At 35.3% G+C, this 17,735-nt stretch overlaps 1 protein-coding gene across 1 annotated transcript in view; it reads left to right on the top strand.

The window, feature by feature from the left end:
* Positions 1 to 17,735, top strand: part of LOC148951348 (pseudouridylate synthase TRUB1-like) — a 30,045-nt gene that overhangs the window by 1,881 nt on the left and 10,429 nt on the right. The window contains exons 2-3 of the mRNA XM_089090243.1: positions 12,227 to 12,325; positions 13,883 to 14,020. Coding sequence (XP_088946369.1) covers positions 12,227 to 12,325; positions 13,883 to 14,020 — 237 coding nt within the window. The remainder of the gene's footprint in view (positions 1 to 12,226; positions 12,326 to 13,882; positions 14,021 to 17,735) is intronic.

The following is a 17,735-nucleotide window of genomic DNA, read 5'->3' as shown; positions in this document are numbered from 1 at the left end:
TTTTCCATCATCTGAAGAACTGCTGCTTGGCCTCATGCTATGTTCATATTTTTAAGCATCTGATTTGTTTGATCTCAACACCCTAATTCATTTATCACTGAATAAATTTGAAGTTTACCCTCTCTTAGTAAATTTTATAGATGTTTTCTTTCAAATAGATCCCAAGCTGTAAAATACAAAATATTCTCTCTGAACCCTTTTCTAATTAGTGCAGAATTCCTCAAGGATCCTTGTTAGGACCACTCTTATATGTATTTTTGATTTGGTAAGATTCCTTCAAAGGTGCTAATTTGTGGATAACCTACTGATTCTTGAAGTATATCATAGAATTGTCAAAAATAACCCCATCAAAATCCTACCTATGTTTTGGATAAGGCTAAGAATTTACATATGGAAGTACATTCCCCTAAGTCAAATATAATGACAATAAACTTCTTAAAATTCTTAAAATCCACTCCCATTTTCTTACAACCTACCCCACCCAAAATGCTAATGAAACATATTAAACTCCTTGGTGTCACAAACTTCTAATAATCTTAGGTAGGAAATGTGTATTTCAAGAATTCTGGACTCTTCAGACAAAGGATAGTCAGAATTAAAATTTTTAAAAGTGGAGTAAACTGGTAGATTTTTGAAATAGTCAAATGTATTTTCACTGTGAACAACAAAGAAATCTTTGCTTGACCATTAAAGCTGAGAGAAAGTGGGCCATTCCAGATGAAGTTTAGGCATGTAGATAGACCTATATCATACATTATATTATAGAGACCTAGGTCACACAATTACATACCATATGATTATCCAATTTCATCCCTTTGCTTGAGGCAATTTTTTCCGTTTTTTGCTTCCACTATCTAGATAGTGTTTTATACATTTACACATTTTAAAAAGTTGAAGAGAAACAAAGAAATAAAGTAAAAAGAGTAGGCATGTTGAATTCACCAGGATCTGCCCACAAGTATTCCCCAGGTACATGCATGTGTTGAATTTGGTTCTGATTTATGTTGAAAACAGGTAACTTTTTTGTTCTGTCAAATTTGTAGGTGAAAACACTCCAATTTAAGAAAATCAGAGTTTTGTATCCTTTTCTGAAAAAAACTTCAAACTTCTAATCAAATAGTTAAATTTGTAAATATTTTTCCTACATACTGAAACCCATTTCAAACCAAAAGTCTTCATTTTATCCAATAAAGGAGGAAGCCATAGACTTCCTCCATTATTAGCCTTCCTCCTTTAGAGCCTTCTTGTGTAGAAAAAGTGGCTTTTTACAAAAACTGTCAAATCATTGGTACCTTTACCCTATGGTAGTCTTAGGTTTTGAGACAGGTAGTTTTTAAATAATGCTTCTCTTATACTATTTTGTTTTTGCTGGTTTATTGTGCTCTATATTCTTTCATTTACTTCACTTTTTCTTTTTACTATAATTTCTTTTCTTTCTTTTTTTTACTTTTCTTGTAACTTTCTTTTTACTTTACTTCACAAAGCAGAAGCACCCATGCACCCTTGGTCTGATTACAATTCTCTCTTCTAGAGACATCAAGCCTCTTTTATTCCACCAAAAACTCCAAACCAAGAAAAGAGGAAGAACATTTTTTCAAACAGAGGAGAAACGTGTAAGAGAGAAGCTCTCCAAAGAGCAAGCTGCAGATGGTTTTGCAACCAGACAGTGAATCTGAGATAGAAATAGTTTCTGATGATTACAACAAGCCTGATCAAGCCTGGTGACAGCTTCACATACACCACCCTACAGCCTGTTCAGCTGGTTGACAATCCTAAAGAAGACTCTCCTCTCAGTATGTTGAACTATGTTGAAATTTTTATGGGTTGAGATGACCAAGTTGATGGTGGAGAAGCCATTACATTCCCTGCTACTGAAGCTCCACTGTCTCCTATCCAATTGACAAGCTCATCACCTATTTCTTTTTCACCTGTCCCGACTGCATCAAGGACAAATAAGATGCCACAAATGAATACAAGTGGCTAAGAAAAGAGATTGAGTCCCATGATATCATCTGGAAAGCTTCCCTCCCAAAAGCAACAGAAATTCCCTTACCCTTTGATGTATTCAGAACTTTCATCATGGATAGCATGGTTGCTGGATTAGTTGACCAAACCAATTGGCATGCAACAATAAAAACAAAGACTAGGATTGTCCTAAAGCTGACCCAGCATGAGATGAACTAGTTCCTTGGAGTAGAGATGCTCATGAGTTGTAAAGCTACCAGCTATGAGGATGCACTGGGAGCACACTATTCAATACACTACAATTGCAGAGGCTATGAGCCGTGATAGATTTTTGACAATTTGGCAGTTTTTTTCATATCAGTGACAATAGCTTAGCAGTGCCATCTGATCAAACTGGTCATGATAAGCTGCACAAAATCAGGCCAATGTATGACAAGCTCAGATAAAATCTAAAAAGCATACCGCCTGAGGAGAGACAAAGCATAGACAAAAAGATGATTTCCTTCAAGGGTCCGCTAAGTTTCAAACAGTACTTGAAAGACAAGCCTCGTTCATGGGGTGTAAAAGTATTTAAAAGAGTGGGCATGAGTAGGATTATCTATTACCTAGAAATCTACACAGGAAAAGGCTCAGTTCTGGCTAGTCATTTTGGGCTGGGTGCTGACGTTGTCCTTCAAATGATTGACAATGTGCCATGGGGAATGAATTTCAAGCTGTACTTTGACAATTTTTACACATCTGTTGACGTAAGGGTTGCCAAAACTCTTAGGGACAAAAGTATCCAAATCAACCAAACATTGACACTTTTAGCGTCCCTCTAGAAAATTCGCCAATATACAGGGTTGCCACTATAAATTTTCAAAACCTGTGAAAAAAGTGCCAATAAACCTGTGAAATTCATCCTTCTTTGTTCTGCTACCTTGCGGTCTGTTACCTGCATGAGTTCTGCGGGTATTTCCAGCCTTGACATTGATGCCACCAATAAATTAAGTTTAGTGCTGGTTCAATTTGAAGAGATGGCATTAAAAAAATTGTCATGAGAATGTCAACAGAGCAAAATTTTATATTGATTATCGATACCGCTACCTATCTTAGTCGAAAAGTAAAGAACCAATCATAGAGATTCATTTTCACTTCGTCATTTTCATAAGTTATGCGAAAAAGATGCAATTTGATCTTTGGTAGCTATTAAGGATCTTTTGGTGCGACAAGGTCCAAACGGCTGTAGCAACAAAATGTCTATTTTGACCTACATGGTTTTAAAATTAAACAAAAGACGTCAATCTCCTTAACCACTCAGTCAACTGGTTGGTCAAGTGGTTAAAATGGTTTAACAACTCCTCTATCTTGCCGTTTTCTGAACATTTAGAAAACGGCAAAAATGACGCTTTCGAAAACTAAAAAAGTGAGAAGACAAGACCAATTGAAATAAATTCGCATGAGTTATACTCGATAGCAAATGGCGGCCAGCGTTTGACAAAAAATCACAGCTGAAAGTATAGAATATAAAACAGAAACATTCGCTAGTGGCTATAAATAAAATTGAGCTGCAACACAGCATTTCTGCGAAACTCCTTTCTTTCTATGACAGCAGTGTAATAATAGCCATATACACACGGCTATGCGCCACAGGGATTTACGCGGAACGTGCCAGCAGGGAATGGCCATTCACTTCTTCTTTCTAGCCTTCTCAGCGGCCTTGGTGACTTTGCCACCAGTAATAGGTAGGTCCTTAAAGTTGACCAAGTTGATGACAAACGTCAACCGTAGAGAGAAGAAAAAGATGGATTCTATAGTTCCAGCATACCACATTGGTTAAGACTTTAGGTCCTATTCCTATTCGGTTGATAAATGGTGTTCGCGCAGGGCACAAAAACATCTAAGAAAAATCTCCAAGCCATTACCAAAGCTTAAAAGTAAAGTACAATTTAAAAGCAGTTGTATTTATAAAAAAAAAGAAGAAAATCAAGACATTCGGTTTTTGATTTGGAAAAATGTCCAAAAAGTGTCCTTTTTTTTAAAAGCTGCCTTTTTTGACCCAATAGTGTCCTGGTGTCCCTCAGAGTGAAAAAGTGTCCAAAAGGCACTAAAAGTGTCCATTTGGCATCCCAGGTTGACGTTATTCAAGCCTTATGCACCAATCACGGGATTGAATCATGTGGGACAATAAGAGCCTCGTTTTTAGGCACTGGGTTCGAACATGGATTGCTTCGAGTTCTACATCAAGCGTTTTTAGGGTTGCGGGTTCAACATGGATCCACTTATAAGCGTTTTCAATTGCCAGGTTCTCCCTGTGTTTGAAGCCGGGTTCCTTGAATCTGGAACCCACAGAAATACCACGTTCAAACCCAAGTTCTACATTCATTGGCGATAAATTCAGAATTGGCCAACCATCCCGGATTTGCAGTCCATGAAGTTTGCTCATTGGGATCCCAAACAGTTGGTTTTGAATTGAAAATCAAGTATTTTGCAGTAGGCATCAAGACTGGCTAATTGTAGAAACAGCCAAGACAGATAGTCTGAGTAATTGAGAGGGAAATTCTATTCCTCAGCATCAAGCGTTTTCAGCTGCAAAGTTTCAACCCCATATTTTCCTCGATAACCCGCTTTGTGAAAACGTTTGATGCACTAGACAAGAACAACATTTGTTCAAAACTGCTGAGCCTGAAAATGAGGCTAAGTAGTAATTGTATGAAAGGTGTAATTTGGAAAGTGATGCATCATTGAAAAAGAAAGGGCATGGAAGCTATTATTATAGGCTTGAGATGCACACAGAAGTCTCCATTGTGAAGTGGTTTGACAATAAACCAGACCATGTGGCCTCATTGTACTGTGCTGTAGCTCCAGTTGACCAGTGTCAAAGGTGGGATAGAAGTACTAATAGCCATGGTGAGGTAGATTGCCCATGTGTTGTCTGTGAGTATAACAAGTCAACAGGTGGTGTAGACTTGTCTGATATGCTTCTGGATCTCTAATGCACTGACATACAGTCCAAGGAATGGTACATGCAGAATCCAGATCAAGGGTGCTGGTAGAAAATTTTCCGGGGGGGGGGGCAGATTCCAAAATAGCACTGGTAGTTGGGTGACAGTTTGGGTGGTTTAGGGCACCAAACTGCAACTTTACCCCGAAAAGGACGAATTTGCAATCAATTTAAAATCCTGAGAAGCTAATTGATTTAAAAGTATCAATAACTATATTTTAGACTTTCCAGTTGCAAAAGAAGTAATGCCACATGGTGGTAGTACTAGTACTGGATTCAACCAAGTTGATTTGCTTAATTTGCAATGAAATTATGCTCTGTTTGGTGATCTGTAATTGCACATCAGCTATAATGAGGGGGTGTGAGACATTGTTTAGGTGGGGGTAGGGTAGATTCCTACAAAAGTATATTTTAATGGACAAACAGCTGACTCTTATTGAGGCTTCAGATAAATGTTGAAAGAGGAAGGGGGAGAAGGAATTAATTAAAATGTTTCTCTATATAGCTATTATGTTACATTCCCATATCTACCAGCAGGAGCGGCCCGAGGCTAGTTTTATTGGGGGGGAGATCTTCGTAAATTTTACCGAATTGCTACCTGATTTATGCTGAATTTTCTGTAGAAATCAAGAATTTTTCTAAATTTTGGCCGATTTTGCAAAACTTCTGCCGAAATTTTGGCCTTCAGCGAATATTTTACCGATTGCCAAAAGCGTTAGGGGGTGGTGCGTCCCTCCCCGCCCCCTTCTGGACGCCCCTATCTACCAGCACAGAGGCAGAAAAGGCAAGACAGATCATCATCAACCCTGCCATGAAATTTCTTTGGGGTAGCAAATACTGCTAGGAACTTAGTTTTCAGCAATTTTCAATGGTAATATTTTTCTTTTTCTATTTATCTGAAGTACTTCAATATTTAAAAACAAATGCAATGTATTTGTCGATAAGAAAATCCTATTGTAGAGGTTTCGATGGCTTCAGTTATGTAGAAGATCAAAAGTCTTGCAGAATTTCCTTTCATAACTGAAAGCAAGGAACAGATTTGAAGCTTGCTCCTTACTTTAGTTGAAAAACCTTTTCTATTTGTTTAATTCCATTTCATGAAACTAAAGTTTGATGAATACAATACTTTTGTTAATACTGTTTGGATTTTGATGGCTAATCGAACAGTTCGTGGTAATGAACTGTAACTTACAGCAACCTGGCTCAATAGTAACCGAAACTCTGAAAAGCGGAATTTTGATACCAATAGATATATCAAAAGAGTTGACTTATTTTTCTAAGTTCAAATATATTAGTTTCATTAAGTTTAGTTTTACCCATCAAAAGCTACGAGCCTGAGAATTTTTTTCTGATTTTCGGAAAAAGGGGAAAAGACCCCCTTGAAGTCATATAATTTTAATGAAAATCACACCATCAGATTCAGCGTATCAAAGAACCGTATTGCAGATGTTTCAAGCTCATATCTGCAAAAATGTGGGATTTTGTAGTTTTTACCAGAATTATTTGCTGTTTTTTTTTGTTTGTTTTTTTACCAGGGATGATCGTATCAACCCAGTGGGCCTAGAACGTCGGGATAGGGCTTATTCTAATTGAATTGAAAAGTTCTTGTGCCCTTTTTAAGTGACCATAAAATTGGAGGGCAACTAGGCCCCTTCCCACGTCGCGTTTTACAAAACTTGTCCGATAAAAAAGTTGAGATAGTTATTTTCTTAAGCAGGATTCACGGGCCAAACTGCTATGTCTCAAATGATCATAGGAAGACCTACAGCCCCTAGAGAAAGGTCTAACTGTTATAAAATTCACCCTGTATTATGTTTGTTTTTGGAAATTATGCATACACTTTTCCGGTGGGGAGGGGAGGACGAATTTTCTGCTGGGAGAATTTTCGATGGAGAGGATGGTTTCCAGGGGGTGGAATTTTCAGAATAAGTTTTAGACTGGGTGAGTTTGCTAGAATCCATATACGAAATTTCTTTATATGTCTTGCTTTCTCTTTACCGATCCAATTTTACGCGTAGAGATGTTAAGGGTAATTGTCCGGGGTATATTTTCGCCAGGATTGAATTGTCCAGAGGATATGTCTACGGGGAGGAGGATTTTTCTGTGGCGGTGGAGCTAGGTATCCTGGCGTTATTTAAAGAACGATCAGAAATTAAAATAAAACAATTTTGTTCCAACTGAAAATAAGGAGCAACATTACAACTTAAAACGAACAGAAATTATTACGCATATGAGGGGGTTTCCCCCCTCTTCAACATCTCGCTCTTTGTGCTGAATTTTAAGTTTTGTCCCAATTCTTTAAAAACGATTCCTAAAATACAAGGGTCGTTTAATTAGAACAATAAGTAACTTTTTTTAAAGTGCTGAAAAACAGTAGCTTGAAGAGAGAGGTGTATCTGTTCGTTTTAAGTTTAAATTGCTCCTTACTTTCAGTAAGGAGATAAACAATAAAGACAGTAAACAAAAAAGGAGATAAAAGCTTAGAGATAAACAATTTTCTAAAGGCAATGGAAAAAGTATGTCAATTAAAGTAAAAGTATATAAAAGAGTAAGTAGCTACAAAATATACACAAAAACAATAGCCTACTTACAAAAACTAAGATATAATCTCCCAGCATTAAGTTCTGTTGAGCAATGCTGTAGCGTTTGATGGATTTTTTTAACAATATTTACAGTTTTGAACTTGGTTATCAAACACCAAAATATTTAATGCCTTTAGACTCAGTGTTTATAAAAAGTAACGCATTATCAAAGTAGCTTGTTGAAAGTAAAACATTAAAACTAAGAATAAGAAAATCTAATAAAAAATTTTAATTCAACATTTTTAATTAGATTTTGAATGCCAAAAGCCAGTATATTTGAAACCTTTATGCTTCATAAATGTAAAAAATTAAATCTTTTTCAAAGTGAAAACTTGATAAATACAATCAGTCCTAGAAACAAAAAAAAAATATGAAAATTGCAAAAAACGTATCCGTTCAGGGGGGAAAATACCGAAATTCTTAACATTACATTCAGGGGAAACATTTCTGACTATAGCGGCTTCATATATCAGCTCATGGGTACTCTTGAAATGCAAGCAAAAGTTGACAGTATATTCTTACTGAAATTGCCCCTTATTAGGTTGTTTTCCTTGTGTTTTCTATAATTATACAAACTTTCTTGTGTTCTAGTAACTGCACTAATTACTAAGAAACATATACATATTTAAGATCACCATAAAAAGCTGATTCTTTGACTGAATATTATCAATAGTTAGGCTCTTATAGTTTCGTTATCGACAATGATCGCTATTTATTTACCATTCATTACTACGAAGAATCTGTTGTTTTTTTTTTGTTTTTTTCTCCAACCAAATCATATAGAAAAAATGTTTCTGGAAACCTGGTTAGGGGTGAGTCAGTCACAAATTAGAACTTATATTTTCCTTATTATGGGGTCAAAATCTATTGGCAGGCAGCCAACAATGGGACAACACACATTTTTCTATGGTTTTCCCCTATTCTGCTCTCTTTCCTTTGGTTTCCTTATAAATGCTTTTATAGTCCAAATTTTCGGGGGGGGGGGCACGGCCCCCTGCCCCCTCCCTTGCTGGTGCCCTTGATGCAGATAGTCTTATTTCCTTGACTTAGCTGTGAACAATGCTAGGCTTCTACATAGGCAAGAGTGCAAAGACCTGGGTCGACAGCCTATGTCCTTGATGTACTTCAAGATGGATATTTGCAGATCCTTGATAGTGTCAGAAGTGTTAATAGTCCTCGTGCTGGTCAACCCTCTGTCAGTGCTCCTACAAAACAAAAAACAAAAACTATAGAAGCAGGCATGCCGTCAGAATTGGTACGATATGACACTGCTGGCCATCTGTCCAACACAATCGATAAGGGACGCTGCCGGTACGAAAAATGTGCGAGGGATGCAACTAGCCGAATTCTCTGCATTAAATATAAGGTTCGGTTGTGTCTGAATGGAGACAGAAACTGTTTTATGAACTTCCATATTAAATGAAATGAATCTTTTTTTATCCTAAGGTGACCACATGGTAACCCTTTCTATTTCAGCTTGTGAATGAAACAAATAATTGAAGTTGAAATTCTGTTGAAACTAAGCTTACGTTGATTATTATTTTTGCGAGATTTCAGAATTTTTCAAGCACTCCTTCAATGTTCAGGTATGAAAGGGCTAAGTAAGATGACAGTAGGATCTACAACAATCAATAGCTTCAAATCAAATCTCAAGAAGGACTGGGGAACAAAACCATGGCTCACTTAATGGCATACAGCAGATGTCCTGCTCCCCTAACTCTAACTGGAGTACACTGGATTTATCCATATTGCCAGCAAGTGGGATTTAAGGTAACAAAATTTAAGGTAAAAAAAATAATCTAGAAAACAAGTTACAAACAAAATCTAGAAAAATATATAATTTGGGCTATATATTTGCACATTAGGGGGGGGGGGGTATAAAGTGTGTAAAATGTGTTAACTGTCATTATTCTGCATATTACAAACTATGAATTGTTTTCTTAATATGTTTCCTTATCTCCAGGTAGCTATCTAGGCAACTATCATTTCTTGTTGTAGAACATTGTTTTCCTATGATTCCCATTTTCTTCTGGATTAAATGGTATCAATATTATGCATCATGTATTTTTTTGAAAAATAGCAGCCACAGTAGAGTTATTAAATTAGGCTCAAGGGCTGCCTAATATTATTTCCAATTGTTATTTCTTTCGCTATTTTTAATTTTCTAACACAACAAAATTTGATTCTTCTGAAAAGATGAAGGAAGCCTAATTTCAAAGGTAATCTAAGCCTGTTCAAGAACTTACGGAAAGATTTTTAGTAAATTTACAGTTCTCAACATAATTTAGCTAGGATGAATATGAATATACCACTTGATGCCTTTTCTTTTGCTCTTTCATAATTCAATAATTGTTCCAGGGGGAAATTCCATTTTAAGCTCTTGATGGGGCCCCAAAAGGTAACACTCCATAGTAACCAAAAGTTTAAAAACATGTTCCTAAAAAATGCTTTCTAGTGAGAAATAAATGTCATTTGCAGCTTATTCAGGAATGGTAACTATTATTATCCTTAGTCTTAATAGTAAAATGCTATTTTGAAAACAAATTTGTAAAAAATTTTAAAAGAGCCTACAACCCCTCAAAAATGGGCATCACAGTAAAACTAACATCATTTTTTAGAGGCTACTAGCTCTTTTAAAAAACAAATTTGCAAACTTTTTTTTCAAAATGACATTTACTATTAAGACTAAGGAAAATAATAATTAACATTCCTTGATCAGCTTCAAATGACAATTTTTTCTGACTAAACAGGTTTTTTTTTAGAAACTGTTTTTAAAACTTTTGAACACTATTGGCTGTTTTGAGCCCTTTAAGGACTCAGAGTGTAATTTTCTCTATAAGCAATTATTGAATTATGAAAGAGCATAAAAAAGTATCAAATCAAATGTTTACTTTCATCCTAGCTAAATTATTTTGGAAACTGCAAATATACCAGATTTTCTTGGTAGGTATTATATTTTACAATGCTAGGCTATATCCTAAGTCATTTATTTAACTTTGTTTAAGTCACTTGTGTAATATTTTTAATTTAGCACCAATAACTACTAGACAGAAGGTACTTTCAAGGAGGGCCTAGCAGCCTTGATTTGCTTTCCAAGTTTAACTGATTTTTGTGAATATGCTAATGATCTGGCAACCTTTCTGTTCATTTATGAACGTTAAATGCAAAGCTAAGCTGTCTTTGCCAGCCAGCTCAAAAGTAATTCAGTCAAGATGTTGGGAGTATTGATATTTGGATTAAGCTGGTCCTGAACTTAAATTATGTTCCAAAAAAGGAAAATTAAAAAAAAAAGAAACGAAAAAGTATAGAAAAAAGCCGGATAAAAGAAAATGCTATTAAGTTCTTAGCTTAAGTCAGCTAAGGTTGACCAAAAATTTAAAGAACCGAAATGATAAAACTTGTGCAGGCTAGATCTTTCCATAAATTCTTGAATGCCTTTGATATTTACTCAATTTTTTTTTATGAAATTAAATTAAAAAAAAATTCAACTGAAAGTAAGGAGCAGTATTAGAATTAAAAACAAACAGAAATTATTCCATATATGAAGGGGTTGCTCCCCTCCTCAATACTTTGCTCTTAATGCGAAAGTTTGTAGCACTGTTAAAAAAGCTTCCTATTTTAAATGGCCCTTGTATTTCAAGAGTTGTTCTTAAAATATTGGAACTTTTGAAGTATAATGTTCCTCCTTACATTCATTTGAAAAAAAACTTGTTTTTTATTTAATTTCTGGCCATTTTTCAAATAATGCCAGTAAATCTGGTTCATCCTCTATGAAAAATTCCCTCCCCTCACAGGAAACGGCTCCATGAAAGTTCCTCCAACATATAACACACTTCCCCCCTGTAAAATTCCCTCCAGACAATTCAATCCTTGCTGAAAGTCCCCCCGCCCCTCTGTAAAATTTCTTGCAGATAATTCAGCCTGAAAAATTCTCCTTAAGATACTTCCATTTTAAAAAAGATTTCAACTTCTAATTGTTTTCCCAGTCACTCCAGACATCCATTTTCTATGGAAAGTTTCTGTTGACAAGATTATTATCTTTGGAATTTGGGTTTCTTCCTGGAATCATCTCATGTCTAACATGGTTCTATTTTTGCATGAGTCCAGATCTGGCTTACCAGATGTATTTGTAATACTTCTCCTTAAGATACTTCAATTTTAAAAAAGATTTCAACTTCTAATTGTTTTCCCAGTCACTCCAGACATCCATTTTCTATGGAAAGTTTCTGTTGACAAGATTATTATCTTTGGAACAAGCATAAAAAGGGAATTGTGTAGGTGTACCCATGATGTGTGCCATTCCATTGCCTCTGTCAACAGTGTCTGAAGCAGAATGGACATCAGTTTGAAAATTGATTTTTTTGGGGAAATAATTTAGTAATCAGCTGCTAAAAAGTGTTTACATTTTATACTTTTTTGGGAAATAATTGAGTTGTCAGCTACTAAAATGTGTTTACAACTTTTTGACCATTATTCGCATAGGTCAAACGCTTGATAAGATAATGTAAGGACTTTTTTTGGGGATTGGAAGATATTTTTGGAACTTTTCCTGGTGAAATCCCTCCACCTCAGCCGATGTATTCGTGTAATAAATCAACGTAAAGGGTTTCTTCCTGGAATCATCTCATGTCTAACATGGTTCTATTTTTACATGAGTCCAGATCTGGCTTACCACATGTATTTGTAATACTTACAGATTTACTCTCAAAAGGCAAGATAAATGAAGAAGATTATTGTAATCATCTCAAACTTGGACATGGTGGTGTCCTTGATATTGATGCTGAAGGGGTTTTAGGTATGTGTATCCAATATAATAAAGTATATATCTGTAGATGGTAAGGGATTCTACCAAGCCTTCAACTTTTTTATTTGTTTGTATGATTCCTTGTATTCAATTTTTCTATGTTTACCTTATTATCAACCCAAAAATATTTTGCTATTGGACGCCAAATATTTCTACTTTTTATAATCTGTATTGTATGTGTTCTTTTCTTTGAATGGTTGTTCTTATGATAAAAAAACAACACTGTGCTACTTGCTCAATCTCAACACAGGAGGAGAGATCTTCCTAGGCAGATATCTCTTTCCTAAAAATATGCGTGAATAATGACCTAATAATAAAGAAAAATTCTGGTATTTCAATACCCCATCTCAGGAAAAGGGCGTGTGGAGAAGGCACTGGTCCCTTCACCTCTACATACCCTAATTTTTGTCTGCCTACACAACACTATTTTGCATCTTCAAACCAAAAAAAAAAGAACAAAAGCAATTCCTCTTAGAATGCTTTTTGAGAAGCTGAGCACTTGACCTTTTGTTATCTTTTACTTTAAACGTTGCTTGCAATTAATCAAGTAATTAATTTTGCATGTATTTTCTGACTTAAAAAGTGTTCAGGCCTTCCTTTCTTTGCACAGCTCATCTAAAGAGAACCATCCCAGGTTCTTCCAGGGGGGCTTGATTCTAACAAAGAAAGCTTTTAGGCCAAATCCTCAAAATTTGGGGCATTTTTTACCTTTTTTATTTGTGAAATACACAACAACTGTGATTTTCCTGAAGCAGAAGAGTTTTTTTCTAAATAGTACTGAGTTTTTTGAAAATTTATTGGCTCTCCCTTCGTAGTAAAAGAGTTTTATGCCTGTAGATGGATATACAGACCAGTAGTGGTGTCCTTAGATGCTCAATAGTATATATTAAACTGTTAATGCAACACAGTTGCAAAAAAGAAGTTTTTAACTGACACTCTATTTGGAAAATTGTAGAATAGTTTTTTTTTCAAAAAGCAGTGAGTTTTGTTTTGACTTGTATTGACTTTTTCTAACAGACTTTAAAAAAATGTGAAAATAATAGCTAAGGTGAGACTAATAGTTATGACTTTCATTAAGAGTATGGTTATGAACGTTTTTTTTTTGTAATTTGACAATTATGTTTTGTGTTCCTTGGATAAAAAGACTATCAAGTAAGGCTGGCAAACATAATAATTCAAATTCTTAATGTTTAGTAAAAAAAAATAAGTTTTCTAAAGTAAGCGATAAAAATACAACTGACATATTAAAGAAACAAATAATTCTCCAGCTTTTCTAATTTAAATCGGTATTTTGGACTAATTAATTCCATGAAAAAAATCAGTTATATTATAAACATCTTTACTGATTGAAAACATCATTTTATGGGTTTTTGAATTTTGCATCATGAAAGCAAGAATCTAGATTGTCAATAGGAAGGATATGTCAAAGTGCAACTTTTTTTTACATGATAATTTAAAATAGCTTGCAGTGCATTTTTTGAATGCTTGATCTACTCAGTATTGTCTTATTGATCTCACTTACTAATTAATATTCAATTCTTTTTCCAGTTGTTGCAACTTTCCAATCATGTAGATCATTACCTGCTCTTTTGAGTGGAACAAAGAGCTACCATGCAGTTGGCATTCTTGGAGTGGAGACTGATACTGATAATGCTTCAGGCAAAGTTTTAAAAGAAATGCCATATGGTGATTTTCATTTTCCTGTCTTTTTAATGGGCCTGTATTAAGTGAGGTCTTGAAATAAAATTAAATTGGGTCAAAATTAATCTTTCCCTAAGTATAAAGTGATTATACGCTCAATTTGACTTACTATAAAGTCACACATGCAAAAAGGTGCAAACCCAACAAGATGGATGGGGAGGGGAATCCTTGAGACTTTCAACTCTAATAAACAGGATGAATGACAGTCTAAACAAAAAAATGTGCTTGCCTTGTTAAGACAAGCTAAAGCTTTATTTTGAAGATGGGTTTCACAAGCCATCCTTGCCAAAGTTGCATTTCCTTTGTGAGAGAAATAAGACTGAAAAAAAAATGGAAAAAATATATAAATCTCTATAACGACAATAAAAGTGAATCAGAAAAATTTAAATCAGTATAAGAAACTACGAAATAAATTAAAAAAATTAATAAACTAAATGCATCAGTCAAAAAATAATTAGTTTGAAAAAAAAATTGTTCAAATACATTAAAGCTGTAAAGCAATAATGGTCTTAAAAGCATAAAAAAGGAATATGGAGCTAAAAAGGGGCAACAAGATTCAAAAATACATGTAAATAATAACATTAGGTTAAAATATTGACATTAGGAACAAAAGATAGTATAAAACATCCGTCTGCCTTTCTGTCTTTTAATAAATTGGATTGATTCAGCCATAAAGCTCTATGAAATGTAAAATTAGCTTGAAAAATTTGGAGTATTTAGTTTTTAAAGTTGGCGATGACAATCCTAAGGCAAGTTTTCAATGCGACTCTTCAACGAATATGTAGTAAGAGTGAATTTGCAAAAGAAATACCTAAAAGTTTTACGAAGTCTGTAAAGTCAAAAAGCAACTATGTCTTACAAATGGTTTTCGGAAATTACTTAGTCCCACGGGTGGTGCCAACTTTTTCAAAAGGTCCATTTTTGAAAAGACAGTTCATAGATACGTGCTGATTACTTGAAAGAAAATTGTGTTTTAAATGTTTTTTTTTCCTTATGCATTATAAAAGCCCAAATACTACTTCAATGGAATCTTTGTCTCAATATTAGGATGCTTTTAACAATGAATTGAGTTTTTATTATTATTATTATTACTCATTTATTGCCCTTCAAAAAGAAGGTACATAGATAAAGTAATCACTAAAGTAACAAAAAGATAGAGAAGAGAAAAAAACAAAAGAAAAACACAAACACACGTCAAAATCCAAATATATCACAAACAAAAAATCCTCTACTACATCGCATTTATACAAGAAAACAATTGCGACCAAACTGATGACCATGAACGAAGAAACTTACTTTGAAAACGGAAAAGAGATTTATAAATGCTAATGTTAGTGTAAACTAGCTTAAAAAAATGAACGTTGTTGCGGTTTCTTGTCCAAGGGGGCAAATGTAAAAGATATTTAGCAAATCTGAAGAAGATTGATCGTTGGTGTTTTTTTATCTGTAACTGTAAAGAATTTCCAGAAAGGAGCAATGTAAAGCAGATGTGGAAGGGCTGTGGTGTTGTAAATGGATGCTAGAAGGTAACGGTTAAAACGTAGTTTGCTTTTTACGATTCCAGCATAAGAAATGCTAATTTTACGCTCAACGTCATAAATCAGCAAACGACGTGTGCGGCCGATAGATGTGCTAATTAGAAGGCCCAAGGATTGTACTATGGTCTGCGGGCTCAACAAGAAAACCATCCAGATTTAGAAGAGAAGTAGAGGGATTTCGCCAATTGAAAAGGACAACATCGGATTTCTCAGGATTAAAATACATCCCGATTTTTGAACATTCATCTTTGAGAATTTTGAATTTCTATCCACTGTACTGAATTATATGGCTGATATGCAAGATGTCATCATCATAAAAAATACGTGTCATATCGATTCTTCAAGAATGCACGAAGGAAGACACTTTGCCTGAGCATCCAGGACACTGTAATTGAAGAGGGTTGGGGAAGTGATAATTCCCTGTGTAGTCCCTTTCTTAACGAGGATGGGGTGCTGAGGAATCACAAGCATATTCCAGGCATTCGAAGAGTTTGGCCGCACAAGAGAATTAATGCAATTATATTGGGATTGATGAAGAGCCGATTGCAGGGGGAAACGGGATGGGAGTTTTAGACGCACTCTTAGATTCCTATATAAATCCCTGAGAACACGGACAACTGATGGGTTTACGCCTCGCCTCGCCATATGAAGAAGCATGGACGAATGAATTAAAGAATTGAACGCACGTTTAACGTCATGTCCAGCGAGGATAAATACTTTCAATCATACTTTCTCCCGACGATTCAGCGTCGGTGAGGGCAATAAAAACTGCTGTAAGAGCATGAGAACAGCCAAGATTAGCCTGAAAACTGAACTGATATGGGGGAACGTAACATTTCTGCCTTAACTCATCAACAAAAAAGAGCTCGATAAATTCGCATATCGTATTAGAGACGGTGATGGAACGGAAAAACGAACGTTACAGCTCAGATTTTCCTTTTTCTGGAATCGGAGTCAGATCACCAGTGCAGAACGACGAAGGAACAATACCTGTAACAAATATAATTTGCATGAGAAGGCTGAGGTGACGCACCAATACATAACTTCAATTAATGATGTGTAGAGTGCTCACCTTATCTATCCCACAAGACGCTTTCTTTTTAAGTTGGAATATGGCTTTTATGACAGCGTCACACGTAACAACAAAATCAAGGTCAGGAGATTCACCAATGAAGTTGCAGAGCTCGTCACAAAATTGTGACTCTAAAAAAGGATCAGGCCCAGAAAATTCATTTGAAAAATGGGATATCTATTCGGATATCCCAAGGAATGTCATTTGGGTCTGGCAAATTGGAGAAGATAGTACGAGGTAATAGCTTCCACAGTAGATCAGGTGAATTCCTGACCTTCTCGGAATAAAGTGTCTGTATTTTAGATCGATGAAGGGCAGGTTCCTTAGCAAAATATTTTTTTGACACTTTTCTCAGTTCATTGACTATTCCTTGACGGGGACATTGGTAATCTCTCCATAATTTGTACCAAAACTTAGAACGGTCACGAGCTTCAGACAGCGCTAGATTTCCTGACCACCCGGGAACTTGGGGACCAACACGGATTTTTTAAGAGGAACTGCCCTTTTTTCAGCACACAAAAGTGCATGGCACATTTCTGCGGAGTAGATATAAAGAGTTAATCGTAATTCACTAATTTCTTTACTGTAAAGCTTTTGAAGAAGGTAAATGGAACTCGGGTCATGTCTAGCATTCTATCTGCACTTTCCATGAACTGAGATGTGTCAATTTTATTCCAGTCACGACAAGTATACCACTTATGCCGGTGAACAATATGAGCCTGTAACACTGGAATCTGATAAGCTTCTCGTTTAAAACTAGAAGCAATAGGAAGGTGGTCTGAAACTTGAAATTTAGAAATTACCTCAACACAAAGTATATCAAGGTTATATGACACAACGTGGTCAAGGTTAGATATGCAAGAGGAAAAATGAATGTAAGTAAACTGAGTAAATTTCTGTTAAACTTCAAAATCATCACCAAATATTCCTAATAGTAAAGAAGCACGGATAGAAGCTGAAGACAACCTGCAATTAAAATCAACTACGATCAAACACGGGATTGTCAGTTTAAGGACATCTCGAAGACAAGAGCTAGGTTTACTAACTGCTAATGCGAAATCTCTCTCCGAATCTTCATCTTTGTAATCAG

The sequence above is a fragment of the Artemia sp. Qi Xiang Cuo genome, chromosome 6 (assembly GCF_049724085.1).
Source record: "Artemia sp. Qi Xiang Cuo chromosome 6, ASM4972408v1, whole genome shotgun sequence".
Classification (NCBI taxonomy): domain Eukaryota; kingdom Metazoa; phylum Arthropoda; class Branchiopoda; order Anostraca; family Artemiidae; genus Artemia; species Artemia sp. Qi Xiang Cuo.
The sequence above is the reverse complement of the archived record's forward strand: the minus strand, read 5'-3'. Positions and strand labels throughout refer to the sequence as shown.